The sequence below is a fragment of the Leuresthes tenuis genome, unplaced genomic scaffold (assembly GCF_036924035.1).
Source record: "Leuresthes tenuis unplaced genomic scaffold, fLeuTen1.0.hap1 SCAF_15, whole genome shotgun sequence".
In the NCBI taxonomy this organism is placed as follows: domain Eukaryota; kingdom Metazoa; phylum Chordata; class Actinopteri; order Atheriniformes; family Atherinopsidae; genus Leuresthes; species Leuresthes tenuis.
This window is the reverse complement of record NW_027325369.1, coordinates 6,042,265-6,068,063: the sequence shown is the minus strand read 5'-3', so window position 1 is coordinate 6,068,063 and position 25,799 is coordinate 6,042,265. Positions and strand designations below refer to the sequence as shown.

At 40.7% G+C, this 25,799-nt stretch overlaps 1 protein-coding gene across 1 annotated transcript in view; it reads left to right on the top strand.

The window, feature by feature from the left end:
* Window positions 1–25,799, top strand: part of syne2b (spectrin repeat containing, nuclear envelope 2b) — a 139,674-nt gene that overhangs the window by 15,624 nt on the left and 98,251 nt on the right. The window contains exons 8-43 of the mRNA XM_072365901.1: window positions 2,371–2,471; window positions 3,241–3,330; window positions 4,368–4,481; window positions 4,802–4,939; window positions 5,565–5,729; window positions 5,930–6,042; window positions 6,266–6,434; window positions 7,017–7,113; window positions 7,259–7,458; window positions 7,710–7,874; window positions 10,149–10,289; window positions 10,408–10,509; window positions 10,648–10,827; window positions 10,942–11,100; window positions 11,196–14,765; window positions 15,022–15,156; window positions 15,286–15,411; window positions 16,013–16,200; window positions 16,599–16,680; window positions 16,870–16,967; window positions 17,059–17,179; window positions 17,330–17,629; window positions 17,773–18,368; window positions 19,334–19,489; window positions 19,791–19,941; window positions 20,099–20,257; window positions 20,607–20,774; window positions 20,893–20,994; window positions 21,103–21,303; window positions 21,416–21,623; window positions 22,276–22,388; window positions 22,478–22,680; window positions 22,812–22,919; window positions 23,351–23,624; window positions 24,726–25,055; window positions 25,186–25,515. Coding sequence (XP_072222002.1) covers window positions 2,371–2,471; window positions 3,241–3,330; window positions 4,368–4,481; window positions 4,802–4,939; window positions 5,565–5,729; window positions 5,930–6,042; window positions 6,266–6,434; window positions 7,017–7,113; window positions 7,259–7,458; window positions 7,710–7,874; window positions 10,149–10,289; window positions 10,408–10,509; window positions 10,648–10,827; window positions 10,942–11,100; window positions 11,196–14,765; window positions 15,022–15,156; window positions 15,286–15,411; window positions 16,013–16,200; window positions 16,599–16,680; window positions 16,870–16,967; window positions 17,059–17,179; window positions 17,330–17,629; window positions 17,773–18,368; window positions 19,334–19,489; window positions 19,791–19,941; window positions 20,099–20,257; window positions 20,607–20,774; window positions 20,893–20,994; window positions 21,103–21,303; window positions 21,416–21,623; window positions 22,276–22,388; window positions 22,478–22,680; window positions 22,812–22,919; window positions 23,351–23,624; window positions 24,726–25,055; window positions 25,186–25,515 — 9,653 coding nt within the window. The remainder of the gene's footprint in view (window positions 1–2,370; window positions 2,472–3,240; window positions 3,331–4,367; window positions 4,482–4,801; window positions 4,940–5,564; window positions 5,730–5,929; window positions 6,043–6,265; window positions 6,435–7,016; window positions 7,114–7,258; window positions 7,459–7,709; window positions 7,875–10,148; window positions 10,290–10,407; window positions 10,510–10,647; window positions 10,828–10,941; window positions 11,101–11,195; window positions 14,766–15,021; window positions 15,157–15,285; window positions 15,412–16,012; window positions 16,201–16,598; window positions 16,681–16,869; window positions 16,968–17,058; window positions 17,180–17,329; window positions 17,630–17,772; window positions 18,369–19,333; window positions 19,490–19,790; window positions 19,942–20,098; window positions 20,258–20,606; window positions 20,775–20,892; window positions 20,995–21,102; window positions 21,304–21,415; window positions 21,624–22,275; window positions 22,389–22,477; window positions 22,681–22,811; window positions 22,920–23,350; window positions 23,625–24,725; window positions 25,056–25,185; window positions 25,516–25,799) is intronic.

The following is a 25,799-nucleotide window of genomic DNA, read 5'->3' as shown; positions in this document are numbered from 1 at the left end:
AATGTGAGCTGGGTAGCAGCCGAAGGCGGAGACCTTGGCGGTCTGATGTCACCTCTCTATTGGGGAAGGAGCCAGAGCTGGTGCACGAGGCTGAGCGGTTCCAGCTGGATTTAGTCGGACTCACCTCGACGCACGGCTTAGGCTCTGGAACCAGTCCTCTTGAAAGGGGTTGGACTCTCTTCCACTCTGGAGTTGCCCGTGGTGAGAGGCGCAGAGCAGGTGTGGACATACTTATTGCCCCCCGGCTTTGTGCCTGTACATTGGGGTTTACCCCAGTGGACAAGAGGGTAGCCTCCCTCCGCCTCCGGGTTGGGGGACGGGTCCTGACTGTTGTTTGTGCCTATGCGCCAAGCAGCAGTTCAGAGTACCCACCCTTTTTGGAGTCCCTGGAGGAGGCACTGGAGAGTGTTCCTGCAGGAGACTCCCTCGTTCTGCTGGGGGACTTCAATGCTCACGTGGGCAATGACAGTGAAACCTGGAAGAGTGTGATTGGGAGGAACCCCCCCCCCCCCCGATCTGAATCAGAGTGGTGTTCTGTTGTTGGACTTCTGTGCTCGTCATGGACAATCCATAATGAACACCATGTTCAGGCATAAGGGGGGCCATATGTGCACTTGGCACCAGGACACCCTAGGCCGCAGTTCGATGATCGACTTTGTGGTTGTATCATCGGACTTGTGGCCGTATGTCCTGGACACTTGGGTGAAGAGAGGGGCAGGAGCTGTCAACCACCTGGTGGTGACTTGGCTCCGCTGGTGGGGGAGGATGCTGATCAGACCTGGCAGGCCCAAACGTATTGTGAGGGTCTGCTGGGAACGTTTGGCGTAATCCCCTGTCAGAAGGAGCTTTAACTTTCACCTCGGGCAGAGCTGCAACCATATCCCGGGGGAGGTGGGGGACATTGAGTCTGAATGGGCCATGTTCTGTGCCTCCATTGTCGAGGCGGCTGACCGGAGCTGTGGCCATAAGGTGGTCGGTGCCTGTCGTGGCGGCAACCCCCGAACCCGCTGGTGGACAACAGTGGTGAACAGCGTCCGCAGTGTTGCGGGCTCTGCACCGACCCATCGTTGTGAAGAAGGAGCTGAGCCAGAAGGCAAAGCTCTCTTTTTACTGGTCAATCTACGTTCCTACCCTCATCTATGGTCATGAGTTGTGGGTAGTGACCGAAAGAATACAAGCGGCCAAAATGGGCTTCCTCCACAGGGTGTCTGGGCTCTCCCTTAGAGATAGGGTGAGAAGCTCAGTCATCCGGGAGGGGCTAGGAGTAGAACCGCTGCTCCTCCACATTGAGAGGAGCCAGATGAGGTGGCTCAGGCATCTGGTTAGGATGCCTCCTGGACACCTCCCTACTCCCACTGGGAGGAGACCCCGGGGAAGACCCAGGACACGTTGGAGAGACTGTGTCTCTCGGCTGACCTGGGAACGCCAGGGGACAGGGATGTCTGGGTTTCTCTGCTCAAGCTGCTGCCCCCGCGACCCGACCCCTGGAGAAGCGATAGATAATGGATGGATGGATGGATGGAAATGATAAATTATGTAAAATAACTCCAATGTTCCTCACTGTAGAACTAGAAGCCAAGGAAATACCATCTAGAGTAAATATAAATAGACAATTTCTTCCTGAAGCGCTCAGGTCCAAAGATAACGACTTCGGTTTTGCCTGAATTTAGAAGCAGACAGTATGTTATGGCACATTCTCCTAGCATCTGGGCTGAATGATCATCAGCATTGTAACCTGCCTGCAAGACAGAGCTACAATCATCAATAACATATTTTCTGTTTAAGCTCATTATTTCTTACAGAGACTAAAATGGATGGTTGTTTGGATGTTTTCTTCTCGTGAAATTCTCTCTCTCTCTCTCTTTCTCCATATATATATATATCTATATATATATAGATATATAGATATATATATATTTATGTATTCTAGTGATTGTGATTATGTATTATGTATTTTATGTATTTCACAACACAGATTCACAAAGGTTTATCCGGTGTTTCACTTGTAATGATTTATTATGTATCCTCAAGAAATACATTATAGACACATAAAACTGTTTAATCCAATTTTATCAACTAGATACTTATAATGTCGTTCGTGACAAGGTACCATTGTGTGGTTAATTGCTATAACTGAGACATCCCTGACGAGCCTGAGGGAGAGTGGAATGACGACTCAATGGTCTGCTGACTCGCTTGTTGCTTGTGTGCTTGTATTTAGCCTATACAAAACCCCTATTTGTTTAATCTGTTCTGCCCGGTAACTTAATAGCAGACGTTTGCCAAACAGACGCTTTAAAGACTTGATTTAAACCTTTTATAGTGGTGTTGTAGTGAGCTTGATCATGGAGGATTGTGATGTTAATGCAGATGTGGATGTTCGAGACCCTGATGAGAAGTCCATTATGACCTATGTGGCTCAGTTCCTGCAGTACTCCAGAGACATGCCAGTACCAGAGGAAGAAATGCAGGTCTGTATCAAGTGTGTTATGCTTATACAAACATCAAGAAGTAAAGGGCATTATTTTACAATCAGTATTTTCTCAGAAGGTTTTACTGTGAGTTTAGTTTTTGGCAGTTTGTCAGTTTAGCAGCAAAACTGCTTAGTTTTGACACCTAATTTAGGTAGTCTAATATACTTGAAACCACGTACAGCAGTATGTTTGATTTCCTCTGTTATCCAGAGTAAGCAATTGCAGTTTAGCTGAGGACCTTCTAATCCAGTTCTTCTAAATGATAAAGATTAGAAAATGGTCAGTTTTACAGTGCTACTTGCAAGTTAGTAACTTTAAAGTTACCTTAAAGTGAAGGAACATGTTGCAAGAACAAAGTTTATGAAAAAGTATATCTGTTTTTAGGAGCAGTGCTTAGAATGAGGTTTTGCCTCATTATAACATTGACCAGTAACTTTTCAAGGAAAGGGTTGTCATTTGCATACAGTTATCTGTAATAGTTAGTATTTAGCATTTTTTGACCGCTGTAAAGAAACTCAGATGCAGATGTAAAGAATTTATATTAGCTTTCTGATAATTCAGGTCAGCTTTAAGAGTTGGAGGTTACAGTAAAATTGGAGTTTTTACATACAGTATTTGTATCTAAATTGTATAATTAATGGCAATGAAGTCCTGTTTGTCTCAAATTTTCTGAGAATTTTTCATTTTTTGTCCTTTAAATGTAACCTTTTTATTAACCTCCTTTGTTCCACTGTTTCTTCCTCCCTTTCCTTCCCTTTTCTCTCAGACACAATACCTGACTCCTCCTAAAAGTCCCTCACCTATCAACCTCCCTGTTCACTACACTCCTGCTATTTCTGCTTCACCTCTTCGACAGGTACACTAAATCCTCGGGGTCTATCGCTTTAATTTTTCACCTTTCATCCCCTTATTTACCAGTTAAGAATTTTTTTTACAATATAAAAAAAATAAAGCAAATTAACTTGGAACAAGTTCGCCAATTTAATTTGATTTCTGAACACTTTACAAGATTTTACATTTTGTCTCCAATTGCATATGCCAGCTTTAAACTGAGGGATGTATTTCTGCTTTTAGTCCATGCGTTCGGAAACCCTCTGGCTTGCTTGTTTGCAGTTATCAGCTTCATTACCATCATGTAACAGAATTTAGCTCCATGAGTAAGTTTTAGATTTCACAAAGACAGATCTGGAAAGTTGTTGTCATTGGGTTGGTACTTGAGCTACTTCTATTTAATCTCTGCTGTTTAAAGTCTGGATTACATTCAGATCACATTGTGGGTAAAATCTTCACTGATCATGCTGGATCAAACTAGTTTGCCCTTTCTCTGGGAAAAACATTCAAAATTGTGCAACATAGGCATGGTTCTCTGATTGTTGTTATATGGGTTAGGACTTCATGACTCTGCAATGCAACATTTCCTAAAACTGCCCACTAGATCAGACAGTGACATTGCACATACCGGATCATTTTTTCTTAAGCTATTGACATGTTTATGTTGAGCTGATGAGTACATTTGAACCGTCTTCAGTGACTGAAATTTGATGGAGGGCAGATGAGACAGGAGTTTGAGTTCTGTACAAAGAATGGTTTTGTTAAAGTTTGAAAATATTTTCTATAATACTTCTCTGATTTTTCACTTGTTACTATTCCTTTCGCTGTTTTGAGATTTTTCTTTGTCACCTACACAGTTGGATGTTTTTAACCTAAGCAGTTTAACCACAGTTAAATGTGTGCGTGTGCAAACAGTATACCTTAAACAAACTTAGTATAACTTGAGATGACTTTCCCCAGTTGACATATATCTAAGATTATGTAATGAAATAAAGAATTGAGTTTTGCTTACATTTTTTTGTAATTAAGGAAACATCTGTTTTCTGTCTCCCATGTGTCCAGGCTACACCTGATCGCAAGGCGCAGGAAGTCACATGCTGGCTTATTCAGGCCTATGATGAGCTGCTGGAGGGGTGGCACTCCACAGAGGGAGAAAGCTACTCAGAGAGATACCATGTATGTTTCTTGTGAGAGCTAATTCTGAAACATTGTGATACCTGTTAAAATCATTGTCTCACAGCATAAACCTTTTTGTTTTTATCAATGTGTAATTAATTAACCGTGGCACATTATTAGAATCATGTCATCAAAACCGATCAGCAATTTCATGTATAACTAACATCCTCTGTCACAGTAGTATTTCAAATTAATATTCCAAAATGCTGCTTACTCTTTAGAGTTTTGCTCCTCTTTTCTCTTAAACTTATCACAAGTCTGAATGCGTTTGAGTCAACCTTACAAGAATGCCACTGAATAAGACATATTCTATACTTCAGGTATTGCAGACCTTTCTGGTGTCCTTTAATGAGCAGCGAAGGCCCATCATGCCTTTACTGACAGCAATGAGACGAACTCCAAAACTGAGTGAGGAGCAGCGGGCTCTCAGAGAGGCGTGGGACACTCTCAGTGAAAAGGTTATGCTCGTTTGTATCGGGCTTTTTCAACACTAATAAGACCCTCTCAGTAGGAAACAAAAGGTTTTAACCATGCTAATATGTCCAGTTAATGTTTTTGAATGTGCATATGTTGATTAAATCTGATACATTTTATGGTAGTAATGGGTCTCAATGGGGAAAAAAGGAAGGAAATATAGCTTTTAGAGTTTTATTAGTGACAGAAGATCTTGGTGCTGGACAGTCTTTTTGTATGTACTCTTTATCGTTGATTTAAAGATTTTTGTTCATTGAAAAACAAATGCAATTGGTTTTGTTAGTTTAGGCTGTGTTTAATGAGCGTAATACAATACAATGTGTAGTACAATATAGTATGCAATATAGTATTATTGATGTCTGACACTCAAAATCCTGTTGAGTTTGATAAAAAAAAAACATATTGCAAAGCCTCAATCTTAACAATCCTTTCTGTATCTTATCTTTTACAGAATGCGCTGTATATATGCAAATAATTCATGCTGACATTAGCATATTAGTGTATATGTATAACATTGGTTTATACTTATTTTAATGGTTTCTGCCTGGGTTTTTATTTGTAAAATTAGACTTGACTAATGAAATGTAACTTCTTTCTATTTTCATTTAGTTACGCGAGTACAAAACTGAGTTAGATATGAGTCTTCCACCCCCCTTGGACACAGTAGCCCGCTGGCTGTTGAGAACTGAGGGAGCATTAGCTGAGGAACAGGGTGACCCTCAGGATCATGGCTGTGCTGCTGATGAAGCCAGAGAAAAACAAGAACTGCTCAAAGTAAACAATCACTTTTAAGATATGAACATTTATTCAGACTTTTCTGTGATTTTGGATAAAAATAGTGTCTGTTAAAAAAACAAAACATGTTGATGTGAGAATTCATTTTAAAATTACTCTTTAGATAAGTGTTCAGATATTTTCCTGGTTTAGGACTTTTTCCAGACTATTACGCGTGTGCCTCTTGCTCAATGTTGTAGGTTTGCCTGGAAGAGATGCCGCAGCAGTTGAGAACTTTCCAATCCTTCCATAACATGGATGAGTATGGAAACATGATGGTTCCTACTGACAAGATGGATGAACTAAAGAGGAGGTACATATGTGAAATGACATTCCTGTAGTGTCATGATATGGAACTAGATACAGTCACAATCACTTCAAAAAAAGAAAATCTGTTACGTCTAACATTTACACATGCATGTTATCAAATTTTGAGTTCTCCTACAACTACTTTTGTTTTTGAGTTTAATGCTATGTAAACTTTTTTTTGTAATGGACGTTCAATAAGTTAAACATTATGTGGACAACTTCACCAGATTCACCAGTGTGAGAGTGACTGCTAAGTACCATGGGATTAAGCTCGTGTACTGGGAGCACCGCCATACAGTTTTGGATCTGCTGGGGCAGATCAGGACAAAACTTCACATCTGGAAGAGACCTTATATATCTCCAGAGGCTGTCAGGTTACTGCTACAAGAATGGCATGTAAGTAGACACAGAGTTGGCACCTTCAAAACACACCTAAGGGCGTGGTGTCTTTATGGACTACAGATTAAATAGGATGATTGTAACCTATTGTTGGTCGGTTGTTATATCTAAAGCTTTGTTCTAATAAATATTAGAAAGATTTTGTGCCATTGTGCCAGAGAGTAAATTTAAATGACTCATGCAGAAGGTCAGCTAATGCTACCATAAGGGTTATGATTTGATACATCAAAGAATACAAAATAGCCATCACTTGTTTTTGCAAGTACATATATTAAAATGGCAAACTCTAATAGATTTACCACAGTAGTAAGCCACAATTCACCTGCCAGCATAGTAAATTAAACATTGGCCTGTAACTTACACAAGACAGCGATATATTTAGTGTATGTTTCCTGAATCTTGAACAGCTTCTTTTGTATCAATTGATCACCTTTGGGTCCTGCTTGTGATCAATGTCAGTTTACAAGGTATCTCTATGGATAAACCAACTATAGACTAGCTACATTTTGCCCCCATAGTTTTAGATATCTTTGCATTGTCCATTGCAAATGCATATGTTTCTTATTCTTGTTTTGACAGGAAATGGTAAACACACAAGGGTTGCCTTCTTTGTTGGAGAATGCTCTTCGCAAGCTGAAACAGATTTCTGAGAAATATTCAAGTAAATCTGCCCTTGGTGAGTGTTCTGTGGTTTTTAAGCAATGTAGTTAATCCACTCATTTTTAACTGATTCCAGGTTATTTTATTATGACTTTATATGACAGATCAAACATGGCTTTTCTATTAGTATGTGTGTTTGATTGACGGTGTTTGCTCCTCAGCTGCAGATTACCACCATGTCAGTCAGCAGGTGAAGCAGCTTGAGGAAGATACTGCTAGAGTATTGGAGGAAGTGCCAACAGCGAAAGGCATCATGGGCCGTGTCATGTCTGCCTGGGACACGTACAGTGACTGCCTTAGCTCCCTACAGGCTTGGCTGGAGCAGGGCTCTGTAACACACAGCCATGGCAGCAGACCAGTGGTATGATTAAAACATAAAAGTACAAGATGTTATTTGTTGCTCAATCATGACATATCGCAAACTATCTAGTTCCACTTGCTTTTTTTGCATTTTGCATCACTTTTCTATCATTAGGAGATAAAAGCATATTTGTAATTATGCATTAGGACTTAACATTGCCATTGATAATATTCCTTCCACTGGAACAGGTCTGCATATTTACAAACACTTCACTATTTTTCATATCTGCTGGTGTTGATGTTTTTGTTAAGGTGACATCACAGTCTATGGCTGAGTGGGGCGTCCGGCATGCCCACTTGAATGAGGTGGGCAACTTCCTGATCCAGTCAACAGACCCTCAAACCAGCAGAAGTGTGGCTGAGGAACTTCGAAAACTCAACGTGTACTGGGCAGAGTTTGTCAAAAGGAACACTTTTGTAAGTTAACAAACAAGGAAAACCTGGTTGGTCTGAAATCAGATGCTGATCAGAACTGTTCTGTACTCATCTTACTGATTCAAACTGTAATGCAAGAAAGTATTGTCATTCAAAACCCCAATTACAAAAAAGAATGGATGCTGAGCGAAATGGAATTAAAAACAGAATGCAACAATTTTCAAATTTTACTACCCATTATCGTTTACAAAAGAAGGTAGAAAACATATCAAATGTTGAAAGTGAGACATTCTACGCTTTCATGAAAAATGTTAGTATATCATGTGGCAGGACCACATTCCAAAAAAGTTGTGATGGGGACAACAAAAAGCTGGAAATGTAAGGGGTACTTTAAATAAACAGCTGGAGAAGCATGTTGCAACTAATTAGGTTAATTGGCAACAAGTCAGCCATGTGATTGGGTGTAAAGACCGCACCATTCTCAAAACTAATGATGGGCAGAGGTTCAGCGATCTGCAAAAACTTAATCTACAAATTGTGGAGAAATTTCAGACTAATGCTCTGTGACTTAAAATTTATTAAAAATTAGAAATTAAAATTCATTTCAATCACTGTGTATGATATCAAAAGAATCAGAGAATCTAGAGATATCTCGGTGCACAATATCGGATGCCTCTGATCTTCAGGCCCTTCGAAAATGCACCATCAATTCAGAAAGGTATATGCAGATTTTAGAGCAACAATTGTTCTTATCGAGATTGTGTTTTTCAAGGAGGGCTTTGCATATAACAGCAAGACAACACTAAACTACATAATATATCTGTTACAGCAGCAGGGCATCAGAGTCTGGGTCCTGGTCTGTCCTGCCTGCCTGCAATCCAGAGTTTTAACAGTTAAAAAATTTTGCCTTATCATGAAATGCCAAAAAAAATAAGACCACCCAGGACTATTGATCAGCTAAAATCTTTTTAATCAGACATTGCTTTCTTAAAGGAATTTATAATTGTTTTTTGAGATTTGCAGTTAATTGCATTCTGCTTTTATTAACATTTTACACAGCATACCAGCTTTGTTGTCTGTTTGATAAGACAGAAACACTATCCACCTCTCAAATGCAATGTTTAACTTCTTGCCGTTCTTTTAATCACTACATTTTTCCAAAGTAAAATGTCTACAGATCAAATTCTTCTTCCATATCACACTCAATATGACTCCGACTACTTCGGTTATTTTGAGTAGCTTTGTTGGTGGCCTAATTTCTTCTGTTTTTATTTGCATTTGGTGACGCCACTTAATTTGTCTTTCTCAAGGTCTCAGGACACAGATGCAGGATCAGTTTCAGAGTCAGGAATGTTTATTAATATTAAACAGCAGGTTGAGGATCTCCAGGCAGAGCAAATGAAGGGGCTGTGAAAATCCTTATCACTCTCCTCAATAACTATGGTTGAGGCGAGTGCAGCTATGAAAGTCATCAAACCAAAACTTCTCCACTCTAGGAGGAAAACAAAGGGCTATTAAAGATAACAAAATAAACTCCTGAGGTGGACTTAAACAAAAGACGCTCTCTCAAAAAACCGAGGCACTATGAAACTTGACAATTAACTATAAGCAGGCCTTTAACGGCGGCACAAAGATCTTAAAGAACGAAACACAAATCGCTCCACTATCGGAGGTTTCTATGAAACATTAACAAATCAAAAGCTCTCCAAATGGGAGGAACAAAACCAGGCTGTGAAACTTACCGTGAATATAAACTATGGCTATGGAAAAACTTACAACACAACAAAGGATATGCTCTGCAGGAGGATCGCTGCACTGCAGGCTCAAGGATTCTGTGGCTGTGGCTCAGTGACGCTAGAGTGAGGCTCATAACAGAAACAACACACTGGCACAAGACAAGGGAGACTGTGGATCAGACTATTTGAGCACAAGAGGAGCCAAGGGGAACAGGTGGAAACACTTTGGCAATCAGGGAAGACAATCAGACACTTGACACAGGAGGAAGGGCAAGGCGCCTGAAACGAGAGGGAAGTTAATATTTCAAAATAAAACAGGAAATGACGAAACAAGACATGAATCAAACCTAAATCGTGACAGCCTTGGAGCACAGATTTACACATTGGACAGGCATTAAAATCTGATAGCCATGCAATGAGATAAAGCCTGTGAAAACAAATGGCTGCATTATGTGTAGTGTTAATGTACTGGAAGCAAATGTCATTACAAAACTCAAAGTCAACAACTACCGCTGAGCGCCTGTCTCATTACTGATTTATTGACTTATTAACAGTCTTTACTGTCTTTACTTTTTTCCAGGAAAGTGCAACTGAGCCCAGTGCAGGTATCCAGACCAATGTGCAGGATCTCCAGGCTTTGATCAGAGAGGCCACTCTGATTCTCAAAGAGCCTCTGGAGACAATGGCAGGTCCTTTACGCACATACAGGAAAAGATTACAGGTTGGACCAACAAAGTCATCAGTGATTTCTTTGCTCTTTTTATACCATGTGATGTCATGGTCCTTCTAATAACTAGAAACGTCTGTCTTGAATTTAATATTTGGTTTCTGCCTTTCAGTTCATTATGAGGAAAATAAAAGAAGTGGATCTGGAGGCTCTAGTTCCCTCCCCAGAATGCCCACCTGATCAATTACAGAAACTGAGGCTTGCAACACCTGAAGTATAAATGATTTTAGTTGTTAAGTCATTATAATATTTTTTAAACTAAATGTCCACGAGCAGTTCTTTCACCTTTTGATATAGAATATGTAATGCAAGTTTATCTGTTCAGTGTCCTTCATTCTTTTATTGTCACCAGGTAATGCAGACGTTGTTTGAGGCAGAACAGGTATGTGCAGAGCTGCAGCACAATGTGTCTGGGCTGGACAGTAGATTAGCTGAACTCCTGCACTGGGAAACTGAGGCCAGGGAGCTCTACCAGCTGCTGAGAGCCACAGATCGAAAGCAAAAACAGCCGACCCAAGACCCAAGAGCCAGGGTAAGATGGTCCACAGAAGAAATAAGTGGTTCTGCTTTGCATTATTTTATGAAGGATAGCTATATATGTGTGTGAGGAAAAACTAAGAATATTTGATATCGTCTGTTTTTACAGGTCATCATATCCCGTGGTCTACAGCTGGAGGGTCAGGTTGTCACAGAGGAGCAGGACCTGCAGGTTACAGTAATGACCAGCCAGAAAAGATCCCCTCTCCAATACCTCCATGCCTCTGCTATGCAGGAGCGAGTACGAGCTGCTGTTGCTCAGTCACAGGCTAGTTTTTTTCTTTGTTCAGAACTTGAGAGTAATATTATTGCAATATATATCTACACAGTCAGTTTTTTTAATTTGTGTAATTTCAATTCAAGGAAGCAATTGGTATGCTGAGCAGCCTTGGCGCTAGAAGAGACAGAAGCAGAAGCCCTCCAGGGGCAGGCCCTCCATCAAAGGTCTTTATCCCAACTAAAGCAAAGCCTCAACATTTGAGAGAGTCTGACACCGAGCAGCCAACTCAATGGCCTGAGACACAAAACCGCAATGAAACTTTTGTGCCAAAGATAGTAGTACAGGAGTACAGAGAAGAAAAGATGGCATCTCCTCCAATGTCATATACCTACGCACAAGCTGTGATGCAGACTGGAACAAAGTCACCACCAGAGCACCAGCCTCAGATTTACCCGGAGACCACTGGACAAAAGCAGCTGGAAACTCAAGAGCAAGTTCTGATGCCGCAGCAGCAGCTAGAGCAACAAGGACTTACCACATATATGGCAAATGAACGAGAAAAGCAGAAACCGCAAAAACAGAAGCCTGAGCAACCACTAAAAGAAGTACATGAGCAAGAATTGATGCCAGCACAACCCCAGCTTCACATGCAAAAACAACATGTAGAGCAGCATCAGTCTGATGTCTTTCAGTATGACGTTCAGCAGCTTAGAGTTACCAATATACAAGTAGAAACACAAGTTAAACAAATACCAGAACTCCACGAGCAGACTTTACGTCAGCAAACAGCTTCAAAGAAAAAATCTCTCAGTTCAAAAGAGCTTCAAAGTAGAAAGATTCAGGGCATGAAAAACCGACCCTGGCTTCAGAAAACAGCTTCAGGGGAACAGAAAACACCAGTTCCAAACCCAGATCAAGGTTCTACTCAGAATCCAATTCAGACTAGACAGATTCAATCAAAGTTAAAGAGAGAACAGAGAGAGACAGAGAGAAACACTCAGGTTATTTCACACAATACATCAACTGTTGGGGCACACCCTAAAGCACAGGCTAACTTGACAAAGCAAACACAACAGCAGCAAGAACAGAAAAAGCAAAAACACCAATCTCAAAATGTAGAGCAGCAACAACAACTACAGCACCAGCAACAACAGAAAGAACAGCAACAGGAACCACACCCAGTTGTTAGACGGGCACAACCAGACTCGGACACTAAGAATAAATCTCAGACTGTAACTAAGACTCAGCATAGTATACAAACAAAGGTCCAAAATCAATCACAACTTAATATTAAGTCAAAGCCTCAGTCAGTAGTGCAGCAGCAAGTAAAGCCCACAAGTAAATATCCCTCTTCTGCAGTTGGCCAACAGCAAGTAACAACCATGTCACAAACTGAAGTAAGTGAAAGCCAATCACATATACACGATTTTCCACAACCCCATGGCCCTGTGAAAACACAGTCATTAACCCAGACACAGACACAATCACAACCACACCTCCAGCCCCTAACATGTGTCCCAGCTGGACCCCAGCAATCCATGCAGCCACAGAATCTAGTCCATGGTCCAGTCATTGCTCAAAGTCAGACATGGGCTCCAGTCAGACCCTCCTCCCCTATGCAGGCACAATTTCCAGGGAACTTGCAACCTCCATTGCCATCCCACATTCAGCTTCGTAGTCATCCACAGTCTTGGGCACCTGTCAGGCCTCCTTCCCCAAAACCATCAACAAATGCACAGCATGAAACCCATGGTCAGTCAATAAATGTTACTCAAACTTACGCTCAACATATGGCTGAATCTCAAATACATCCTCAGACCAGGGTCCTGCATCAAACCCAACCTCAACCAAAGGCTAAACCTCAAACTCATGCTCTATCCTTGGCCCATGCTCAAACCGATGTTCAATCTATAGCAAGGCCAAGTCACGCCCAGCTGCCCCCTCACCATCAGACCCATATTCAACCTGCAGTCCATCATCAAGATCATTCTATGATTGATCCTCTTGCTCAGTTTTCAACTCTTCCTAAATCACTGGTCCCGCAGCCAGGGCTCAACTCCCAGGGCCAACTGCAAGCTTGGACTCAAGTCAGAGCCTCATCCCCAATGTCTATCCAGGGAACAGCTCAACCTCAGCCCTATCCCCAGGGTTACTCCCACTCTCAGTTTTCATCTCACCAGTGGACAGACAAACAAGAGTCACAGAATCAAGCCATTGCCCAACAAGGGCATCATATTCCCCATCCATACCCTCAGCAAGTTGCTCAACCTCCACATCCTCAGACTTATGCAACAGCTCATGGTTTATCACAGTGGGCCCAGCAAGGATCTCAGATCAGCCCCCATGGGTTCTCTCACATAAGCCAATCATATACTCAGTCCCAAATGCATATCCAAGCACCCACCCAATCCTGGGCTCAAACACAACCCCAAATCAACCCTCAGAGTCCCATGCCACAAAAGCCCCAGATAAGAACTTACAATACCGTTCAGACGGATCAAGGCCAGGTACAAACTTGGGTTGAGGTATCACCACAACTACAATCCCAGCCTTATCAGCAGCCTCAGTCCCAGCAATATTTACCAGTTCAGCATCAGCCTTACCCTCAGCCTCACATACAAACTCAAACACCTCCCAAGTCACAACCATTACACCAGGTCCATCATCAACTTCCTTCCCAGGTATATCTTCAAACTCTTCAGGCCCAGTCCCACACACACATCCAGACACCGCCGGTGCTACAAACTATGCCCCCTGTCACGACCCACCAGTCTCAGCCTGTCTTACTACAGCCTAAACAGTCTCAACTCCTGCTGCAACCAAAGATTGAGTCACTAACTCAGCTAAAAGGTGAATCATTTACACAGTCCAAACCTCAGACACAGTTAACACCCAAAACAGAGTTTGAATTGTCTGCTCAACCAAATGTTCAGTCTCCAACTCAATCAAAAGCTGAATCCATGTCACAACCCAAACCTCAGGTCCAGTTGCCAGGGCAACTCATTGCTTCATCAACATCAAAATCTGAAGTCGAATCACAACCTCAGGTCAAAGTACTGGCCCAAGTTGCATCACAACCTGGAATTCAGTCACAGACTCAACCCAAAGTTCAATCACCCTCTCAACCAAAAGTTGAGTTAATTGCACAACCTGTACCTGAACAGCAGACCATACAAACCATAGTTACCTCATCAACCAAGTCTGAGGTTGAATCAACATTGAAACCGAATGTGCAGGCAGAAACTACATCCCAACCTGTGGCTCAATCACTAACTCAATCCAAAGATCAATCACCAACCCAACCTCTGGCACAATTGTTACCACCGAACCAACTGCAGGCTCAATCACCCTCGCTACCAATGGCCCAAACAACACCACAGTCACCACCACAGGCCAGACCTCAAACTTTTCCACAATCAAAAACTCACACCCAGCCTCTTCTGCAACCCAAAACTCAACAGCTCCAGACTACTATACTCTCTCAGGTCACTGTGCTGCCTGAGGTCCAGACTGAGTCACCTGACCTTTGCATCAAACCTCCTGCTCTGGCCCAAGCACCTGCCCAGGCCTACACAGAGGCCTACAACAAGGCACAAGCTCTGGCCAGAAATGGTTTTGAGGATGCCAAGCACTGCCTGCAAGCACACATTATGGAAGCAATCACTGTCTTTAAAGATAAACGCTTTTCATCTGAGCAAGCATCAGTTCAAGAGGTAAATATGATCACTAGTAATATATTTTTTACATGATAAGTAATGAGTATCTTTAAATTATTAACCGTTCAAATAAACTGATGTTTTTTTAAGGAATATCCTTAGACTACCTGTAAATAGTCTTTGCGACATTACCTTTTAAAGGGGATATATTTTATCTAAGGATTGACGACTTCTCTTCTTAACCTGTTATACTAATAAAGCAAACGATTTTGCATAGTCAATCCAGCAATTGTGTGCTTGTCTTTCTCTCCAGGACACTCTGAGGGCTCTGGACCCGGAGTTGCTAGAGGAGTTCTTGAGAGCAGCAAAGGGCATGGAGGCCTTTTGCACTCCTTCACAGCTCAGAGACATGGAGTTCTTCACCCAGTCTTTCAGGACACAATGGGAGGTAAGATATAAAAGTCAAGTGCCTTCAGAGTTTTGTGGTAGTGTGCGAGATTTTTAGATTTATTTTTGTGAGTTTTTGCTGTCTATCATGTCATATGTTCTTCTGAATTCATTTTATGTCATCTCCCAGGCTGTGAGAGCAGAGATCTCAGGTTTTTTGCAACAGTTACGGTTTGAAGTAACAAGGAGAGATTTTAACACAGCAGCCCTGCAGTGTGAACTGAGCTTAAGCTCCTGCTTAGAAAACCAAGTGCAGGTAGTCATATTACTGGAGCTAAACTCTCTGTAGGTGTGCTTAACAGGATGCAGATGCATCTTAGTTTACTTGCTTCTTTCCTTCTTTCAAGAAGTCAGTCACTATCAGTGGGACTTGGTGATTGGGATATTTCATTCTAGCTTTTTAAGAGTGCTGTTTTTCTAGAGACATGTTTACAGGGCCAACACCATCTTAAATGTGGGCCATAAAAACGAAACATGTTGTCTATAGTAACATTTATACAAAAAGGGAAAATTTAGTTGGAATTCTATGCAGTAAGACAGTGTGAACTTCACAGTCTAGCTGGCATAACATTGTAAAAAATAAAAACAGCATTCTTTTATTATTGTGCTGTCCATATCTTTTGGCTGTTGTCATGTGAGGGTTGGCTTGTATGTTGCAATATGTCATTGAAGTTGTCTTAACAACAGAATATGCCAGGAAATGTAATTCCTTTTGATGTGATATCAGAGACAAATCAAGTTCAAACTCAAAATTTAGATTCAGGATAAGGCATCAATCTGAGAAACAAAGAAACAAAAAAATCAATTTGAAACATTACAGTATTTCTCATTGTTTTGTTTCTGTCAACATTCACTAGGCCTGCTTCTCAGCAGACTTTTCAGAAGCAGGACAACACCTCGAGGCACTGAAAGAGCTGTGTGGCACCCTGAGCCCTGAGGATGCTCACCGCCTGGCCCAGACCCAGCTGATGGAGTGCGAAAAGAGTCTGGCTGCCATCCAGCGTCAGTTCAGTGGAGACCAAGACACATCATATAGTGATTCGAGGTGAGACATTGTTTAGAAGAGGCAATCATTTTGAAGTTTTCAGAAAGCAAAATCTTTAGTTTGACAAGTCATTAATTTTATTGCCGAGACATTAATCATACACCATCTATCATCTATTGTCATTTTCCAGCTTTGCTTTGTTTTATTCTGCTTTATTTTTGGAGCAGCACTATAGTGTTGAGCATTTTTTCTTCTTTTGATAAAAAGCTTCAACCTCGTGATAATGTGTAAAATAAATGGAAACCAAAATATGTTTTTTTTCACCTTTTTTTCCAAATAAGTATTTGTTTGTTATTTAAGATGTTTACTGAGTCACAAAAAATGACAGTGTCATGTGAATAAATTGTTGGATTTTCAAGAGGAATTCATAAATTACAATAATTGCATCTATTCCATAGGGTTCATCTTGCCTTCAGTGAGGATCTGACCACACAAAAGGAACCTATAAAAACAAGTGACAAACCTCAGGTTTTAACTGAGGTATGACAAAAAGTATTGCAATATTTTCTCTCACTAGAATCAGTTACAGGTCTTACAAAACTTTCATTCTGATTGTAAAAGTTTCCAGACACAACTTCCTTGGTATATTCACATGATTTTACAGGCAACTTCTAAGTTATGGTTGTCTGTGTTATACTGTGAAGTAACATGCTCTTATTATTTTTTTAGGTGTCCCAAGTGACATTGCAGACAACTGCTGAGGAGAGGAGGGAGGTTGAAAAGCAGGCATCGGTAGAAGAAGTCAGCAAAAAAGAAGCTTTTGAAAGGTGACATGAATGCTGGATGTTTTGACCAACACGCTTTGTTGTCTTTTTATTCTGTACTAAATTTTGTTATTTGAACTATTTTGATCTCTAGATATGAAAACTGCAAAAGAACCCTGCAATCCCAAATTGCTAAAAATGAACAGAGCTTTAAGGATGTTCCTTCTGACTCGGTCTCCCTAAAAGGCCTGCATACACGACTTCAAGAAATACAGGTACAGTTTTGTCAATTTAAAAAGATCAGGATTTAATGATTGAAAAAAAATGTTTGGAGTCTACATTTATACATTTGTATTTAAACGTACCAAAAAAATTTAACCTCACAATGAGCCGATAATTTGAAACTGATTTTTCTTTTTCTCCAGTTCTTGAGACAGGAGACTGGGTCAATGTGGTCTGAGTATTCAATCCAGTGCTCCCAGTGTTCCCAATGGAGTGGGGACATTTCTGTAGATCAGGAGAAGACAGAGCTGCAGGAGCAGTGGCGCATCCAACAGGCAAACCTTCAGAGGAGAGGAAGCTCACTAAGTGCTGCTCTCAGACAGATCGACTCCACAGAGAACCACATGGTAGACTTTGTCGACCGCCTGGACCGTTACCTGCGACAGCCAAAAGACGTCACTGGCTTCACACTGGCCAACACCAACATCCTCAAAGACATTAAGGTCTGACGTCAGACATTCTTTCTTTTATTTTAATATATCAATCACCGAAATGTTAATTGTGCATTGGTCAATTTATGGGAGAAACTTACAATCCACTTTCACATGTCTCATCGCACACTGCACTTTGTCTCTCTTTGTTAAAGGAACTGGACGATAACATTCAAAGTGAGCTGGACCAACTGGTTCGACTAGACCCTGAATCCAGCAACCTTGACCCTAGAGAATGCTTTCCTCTGACCCACGAGATTGAGACTCACAAAGCAAGTCTGGATCAACTCAGACAGCAGGTCCGGAAGAGCGAAGCAGCTGCTCGTGCCCTTGACCGATTCCTTATGTCACTGCGCACTTTGGATGAAGACATTTCTGGAGTCCAAGATGCCCCCTGCAGTGACTCTGTGGTATTGCAGGACTGTCGCTCCAAGCTGGCTCTGATCAGACAGAGCATTGACAGTCTGAAAGAAAAGGCACCTCAGCTTGATCTTCTCCTACAGGGAGCAAGGCTGACAGTTACCAGGGATTGTGTCCCAGCCTCCTGCTTGGACATGGTGACTGCCCTGCTGAGAAGGCTGGAGGATGCTGACAGTGGGCTGGCCAGCCAGCAGAAGGGCCTTCAGAAAGAGACTCAAAGCAAATCCCTGGGCTTGAGGAAGAAGACGCTATTGGGAGAGCTGAATAAGCTGCAGGGTACGATTGAAAAACAAGGCCTGAAGGAGCCCACCATGCCGGCTGTGCAACACAAGTGAGTGATGTCCCGTCATGGTGTTGGAAAATTGTTTCTGGTACGATTTGATGTTTCAGTCTAATTTTGCTGGTCTGTGCGTCTCACAGTGGTACTTGCTTAAAGATTTCTCTTTAGCAAATGAACACACTGTCTCTTATTGCTGACTTTTATTGTATTTCCCCATTGTCAGAAAAATTCTCTCAAAATTAGGCTCAGAGTCGCTGGATACGATTAACACAAAACATTTATTTCTTGCAAGAAAGAGACAAGTCCGCACAACCTGTCAGGAAGCTGGCTCAGAGTTGTCTCCCTAACAAAATGGCACTATTGCTATTTATATTGTTTATGTTTGCTGGCCACACAATGTTATGGGAAAGGGACATTAAATGTTATGGGAAAAGGCGCATTTCTCACCATTTAATATTATGGGAAGACGAGTTCAGACAGTCAAAACACTTTTGCTTGCTACACAGTGTTATGAGAACCAAACGACAGGAGGAGGCCTCCCCCCATCACAGAAACTCTTATTCATGCAGCTTTTCTCATAGTATAACTATATAATTTTTTCTAACACCCATCCAATGAAGTAATTAAAGTTCATTTAAATTAATGCAAAAGCGAATACGAAGCCTATATTGCTTCATGAAGAGGTTTTTCCACCTGCTAGTTAGAAGTGCTTAATTTTGCTCCGTCAAAGACATAGTTGAATAACATATCAGTAGATTAATCATTTTTACGAAAGGAAAACCTGAATTAAAAACTTAAGATCTGTCTTGAGCTAATCTAACAATAGATGTCTTGCTTTTTTAAGGCTTGTTTTACCTGGATATGAGATAGCGTGTATTTTTCATGTAAATGTTTGCATCTCTCTGAACTATATGCACTAATAGAATAGAGTATAATTAAGTACAGTGGTATAAAACCTTTGAAGGATAAAATCCTGAAATTGTAAGATATTATCTAAATAATCTGGTGTTTTCCAGGCTTCGTGCTCTGGCAGATTTGGAAGGCCAGCTGCAGGTCCAGCACTCTGAGCTTCACAGCCTTCGTGAACTGCAAGAAAAACAGGGAGGAGGAGAAGACCTCCTTCAGGAGCTAGAAGCTCAGTGGAATGAGACTCAAAGAGCATTATTTGACAGGTAAGATGGGCACAGGAATAATGTTCAGTTCAGGTAAAAAAAATAAAAATGTGTAAACATTTTAAGTCTTTCGAAACAAGCAACTGCTGGGCCACCTCAGTGATACAAATTAGCTGAAACTGTCATTTAAAATGAACCTGAAGCCCTAACCTGATACTTTGTTACGTTAGCAAATGCTCTGCTCTGATGTGAATTCTAAGGTGGATATTCATATCTGCTCATAGAGGCAAACATAAAGCATGTGAGGCCAATAGAGGTTTCAATGCATACTGAAATTTTCTGTTGTTGTTGTCCTCTGCAGGAAGAAGCAGTGCAGTGTTTTATTGGAGCTTCTGAAAAAGTTCCAGACCTGTCGCAGTCACCTCAGCAACACCATTCAAAAAGCAGAACAGACAATCAGTAACCAGGCTTCCTATATGGGCAAAGGCAACTTGCAGAGAAGTATGACAAAGGTGAGCCCACATATAATGCTCTGGTCCAAATTGTTTATCCCTTAACCAAAACTGATTTTTGTATGTCACAGAAGTTTAGAAAAAGCAACACTTAACATGTCTGTTGTCTCACTGCGTGTTTATGTTTCTTTATATTAACATGCGTACATTCATCCAGGTGTGTGATATTAAAGAGGAGCTTGGTAGTCTTGGTGAGCAGATGGAAGAGATGAGGGGTGTTTGCAAACAGCTCCAGTCTGAACTGAAGAAGTTCCCAGACTACAGCGAGACTCCCTTTGAATCTGAGGCTGACACATTGATGGACAACTGGCTTGACGTATGCATCTGTTCACTGAAACATATTAGTAGTATGATAACCACATTTAAAAACAATAAGAGACAGTATTTTTAACTTGGTTAACATTACTTTGCTCCACCCACTGATTAGAATAGATCAAAGTATTTTCTGCAGGTCAAACAACAATGTGAAAAATATTAGCATTAAAACTCAAAGTTTTACAATTCAAAGTTGCCCTGTGGAGTTCTTTTTATTTTTATAAGCCCAGTCACGAAAACATTACACGCACACCCTAAGGGCACCTTTAAAAAATTACTTAAGCATAACTTCGAAGACATAATAGAATACATACTTTGCGTTATATGTCTGACTTTTGATATGCTTGCAGATAACAGAAAAAACAGATGCCTACATGGATAACCTTCGAGTGGGGCTTGAGCTGTGGGAGAAGCAGCTGATGCTGGGAGAAGAGGTGGACAGCTGGGCGAAAGCCAAACTCACCCTCTTTGCAGAGAGCCATCCCTTCCACAGCGAGCAACAAGTGCTTGCTATGACGGTGAGATGTTAATGATACAATACAAATAACCTGACTTAACAGACAGGTGCTCACCTTTAGGACAGATTCAACCATTTTGACATTTATTAAGAACTTATGTCACATTTCTGGTTTGTAGGATGAGATCCATGCCAATGAGGAGAATATTTCACATTTTCACAAGAAGTCTGTAGAGATCCAGGAGATGCTTCAGAGTCAAGAGGCTCCTTTAGAGCTGCAAGTAAGCCAACACTTTGATTGATTTTCTTTAGCATGGCTTTCCACTTGTGAATGTTGTAAGAATCGCTGCAGTGTTACACTTCTCTTCTCTTGTCTCTGCCTCTTCAAGGTAATGGAGACCCAGATGAGGAAAAGAATGGAGCAGGTGAAGGAGTTGTTTACGGACTGCACAGATGTGTTTGAGGAGCTGGTAGCTGTGAGGAAACATCTGGCTGAGAAGATAGAAGAGTGCCAGACAGCCATAGAGAACATTCAGTGTTGTCTCAGTAAGATCAATGCTTCAGAACCAAAGGTTGAAGTCCAGATACAGGTAACTGGCTTATGTCTATATATTATGTCTATTATAATATGGCTCTCCTTCAGTAGTTAGTTGAATAGATAAAATCATACCCATTTTTTTTTGTTAATGTCTCACACACCAGGATCTATGTGATGACCTGGAGTCTCAGGAAGAGCAGGCTGAGGCTGTATTGAAGGAGGTGGGTTTGGTTTCCAGTGTGGCTAGTCCACTGGTGTTGGAGGAACTGTCTGTTGATTGCAGCAAGCTGAAAGGGGCCATCTCTCGCACAAAAGACATGATCCACCTGAAGAGAGAGGAGAGGGACAGAGGCCTGCTCAAAGTTATCCAAGGTTAGTGTTTTAGAAGGTGGGATGGTATGGAATAATAAATTACATTGGATGAGATGACACGCATGGATGTTGTAAATCTATACCAAAAAGCAGGTTCACACTTGACTCTGAAACTCTGAAATTGTACAATCTCAAATCTAAAAAGTTTTGGCAGCTGTGTAAAATGTAAATAGAAACAGAATTCAATGATTTGCTAATCTAATTTCATTATCATATCAAATGTTGAAAGCAAGTAATTTCACTATTTCATCTGTGTATTCAGGAGACTAGTTGTTGTGCCACTGGAGGAGGAATATTGTCCCATTCTTGTCTGATATGGGATTCTAACTGCTGGGCAGTTCTGGGTCTTCTTTTGTAATGTTTTGTGTAATGTTTAAGTTGGTTAAAGGGCTGGGTCTGCAGGTCAGTCCAGCACCCAGAGTCTTCTACTAAATAGCCACACGGTTGTAATAGCTGTAATATGCTTTTTACTTTTGTCTTGCTGAAATATGCAAGGCCATCTTTGAAAAACACATTGTCAGGAGCATAGTTAGGAACATATGTTGCTCTAAAACGTGATACACTTTTCAGTATTGATGGTGAATTTCCAGATGTGCAAGTTGCCAGTTACATATCACTGTTCTATCGTTGAATAATTTGTATTTCTCCCCAGATGAAAGGCAGTCATTTGAGGAATGGTTCCAGGATTTACAGTTGTCAGTCAACGAATGCTTTGAGAACCCTGAGAGCAGAGCAGATGTGGAAACATCTGTGAAAAGATTACACGTAAGAAGATAGATAAGTTGGCAGATACGTAAGTACTGTAAATTGGTGGATAATTAATGAGTCTTCATTTTTGTGCTAATGTAAATCAGAGTTTCTTAAAGTCCAAGGATCCAGAGAGACGTATGGATCAGTTAAAAGATCAGCTTGAGAGAGGCAGCCAGCAGGTTCCCCCCCAGCTGCTCACTGAGCTCAACACCTGGCTAAAGGAGCAGCAGGAGGAAGTGGCCACATTTAGAACCCACTGCCAAAACAGGCAGAACCAAATGGAAGCACTTCTCAATGACTTGAACAGGTAATTGATGTCCTCTATACCAAGTTTTTAAATGGCCAATTTGACCAGCGTTGTCACCAACTGCAGAGGAATGACTAGTGTGATCATAACCAGAGAGTGCTTTTTTTTTTTTTAACTTTCTTTTTGTCTAGTTTGCAGAAGCAGCATGACAGCTTTCGTGAGTGGCTTCAGAACAAAGAAAAACAGTCAGTGGTGTCAGAGAATGTGAAACTTCTTCTCAAAGACCTTCAGCACGAGAGGTGATTTTCAGCATTCACACAGACGGAATTGGAGATATTGTTGTTCACATGTGATGAATGCATACATCACAAGTCTTTCACGAGTTTTTTTATTATTATAAACAATGTTGCGTTGATTACTTACCTTACTTACCATGATACTTAATGCTAAGAAAGAACCCCAGTGAGGACTTTTTCCATGACTTTTTCATTAGAAAAAAGTTGTCATGAGAGATCATATTCTATTGTAAATGTTCAATAGGAAAACCTTAATTAAGTTTGAATGAATATAGTTATAAGTGAGTTGAATAACATATTTTAAAACAAAGAAAAATACAGAAAAATAATAGCATAAAACCTCAAGCTCTTTATTCCTAAAGCAATACAGATACACCTCACATACTTTTTGTATATGTCTCATATGTCTTACTTTTCTATTTTCCAAACATCAGTGGCAGAGCCGAGACCCTCAGTGAGCTCTTAGCTTCAATACGAAGACAAGGCGTGAGAGCTGATAATCTCCTGAAGGATGGTGACAACCTGATCCAACGCTACCGAAACCTAGAGGCCAGGCTGCAGACACAGGCCGAGGCCCAGAATGCCATGGAGGGAGAATACCAGAAGTTTAAGACCCAGGCTGAGAGCACCAGCACCTGGATTAGTGACCTCTTACAACCCATCACTTCTCCTGGCAGAGACATGGAGGAGATCAAGTGCAAAGCATTGGTTTGTGGAACCCAGAGCCATTTTTCCTTAAAGAAAAATTATAGGGAATATAAAACAGACCAAATGGACCACATAGGTCACATTTCTGAAAATAATTTCAAGTACCACCACCAACTGTCAAAGATGTTAAATATTACTGTGGTCGAAAAAATAATAATGATTATCCAAACACTGTTAAGGTGAAACACACTCAGGCAGGTTTATTGAACAATTCTTGTACAAGAGAGAGCAATACTTCAACACAGAGCACCTGTGTCAGAGTGTAGCTCTGACTTACAGTTTCAGTGCATGTCATATTATACCCGAACACAGGAGAAGAAAAAAATGTCTTTGTATCAGACTATGCAAGCTAACTCTTCTTATCTATTGATGAGCCAGACAGCTTTGTGGAGTGCACAAAACAGAATGAACAATGAAATACAGAAATGTTTATCAAACATCTTATGCCTCTAGTGCATCTAGAAGATCAAGTCTTACAAGGGATTTAAACATGATGACACACAAGCATAAGGCTAAATAAAATTTCCCATCACAGTTACATTTCCCATTTTTGATCAATGTATTTTAGTTTTCAGTCATTTGTTACACCTGGGTCATTATGGGTTTAATTTGATCTGATGTAAAATATGTAAAAAAAAAAAAATCTACTTTGGCCAAATAAGGACTTTTCTGTTTTATGCATCTCAAAGTTTTATTTTTAGATTCTTGATGTCCTTATGCTTTTGTCAAGCATTTACAAAATATAGTGTCTTAAAACAGATTATCTTTTTTTTTTTAAGAATTACAAATGCATATTTCGCATACAAATAGTAATAGTGGTGGAAACAGAGAAGCACCACACTGGTAATACACCACTCAATATTCAAAGTCAACTGGCTCATGTTCACTCATAGAATGTCATAGACTATGTTACTCACATATTAAGGGGGTGAATATTAGCACAAGATATTAATTCCCTTGTTTTAGTTGTATTTTGAAGTTGACGGTGTATTAATTATTTATTGTGTGGATTGTCAGGATGTTCAATGGTCAGAAATTCTGCAGGAATTATTGGATTAAGAAAATACTCACAGTGACTTACAGTTTTTCTTCTTTCACCAGGCTGTCATAAACTACAAACCTAAGGGAGCTTCCAAATTAGATGAACTGAGAAGACAAATGGAAAGTATGTGTGAGCAGGAGTATCTAGACGAAAGTAGGAAACAAGAAGCTCGGCTGTTTGTCAGAGATGCAGAGGATCAGTGGAAAGCTGCCCTACAGGCTGCTGAGGATGTTGTCCATAAGGCAGAGACACGAGCTATATTAGACAAAGCCATTGATGCTTTCCAAACCCAGAATGAAAATTTTCAAGCCTGGATTAAAGACCAGAATGAGAACTTGACATCTCTCGAAGGTCACATGCAAAATGAGGAAAAGCTACAGATTGTGCAAGTGAGTTTAAAAGTGCATTTGAATCAATTCCGTGGGGCGGTAGTATGTCTAGTGTGTACAAGAATGTATAAATACTTGTTTTGAGGATGAAAATAAAGTGGTCATCTGGAGGGCTATCTGTTCCCCTTAGGCTATTCTGAGCTCCAGGCCTCACGGGGAGTTGAAGCTTCAAGGTTTGAGACAACAATTCCATATTCTGTGCGACAACCCGGGTTTAAAGGAGAGGAGGAGACAGGAGATTCATGATGCAGTCAAACACGCAGAGGAGCAGTGGCGGAAAGTCTTACAGTCTGCTGAGGAGGCTCTCAACCAGGCAGAGAATAAAGCTGCCTCTGAGAGAGATTTTAATGATTTCAAAAACCAAAATGAAGCCATCCAGTCCTGGGTCAGAGAACAGAAGCAGAAACTGTTGGACCTTAGTGGTCACATGCAGTTTGAAGAGAGGTTGCAAATCGCACAGGTGAATTTATGGTTCTTGTCGTTTGATCTAAGGTTGGGAAGTTTCTGTTTCAAGACCAGTACAGTACAGTGTAATTTAGTATTAGTGTTTTTCAATTTTTCTTTTTCAAAGAAAATTTTTTTAGATTGAATTATATATATATATATATATATATATATATATATATATATATATATATATATATATGAATTTTATTTTTTTTCCTCACCACATAAAGAACAACAAACTCTTGTTTGCGCAAAAGCTCTTAATGATTTTTAATTCACTAACCAGGCTGACAAGAG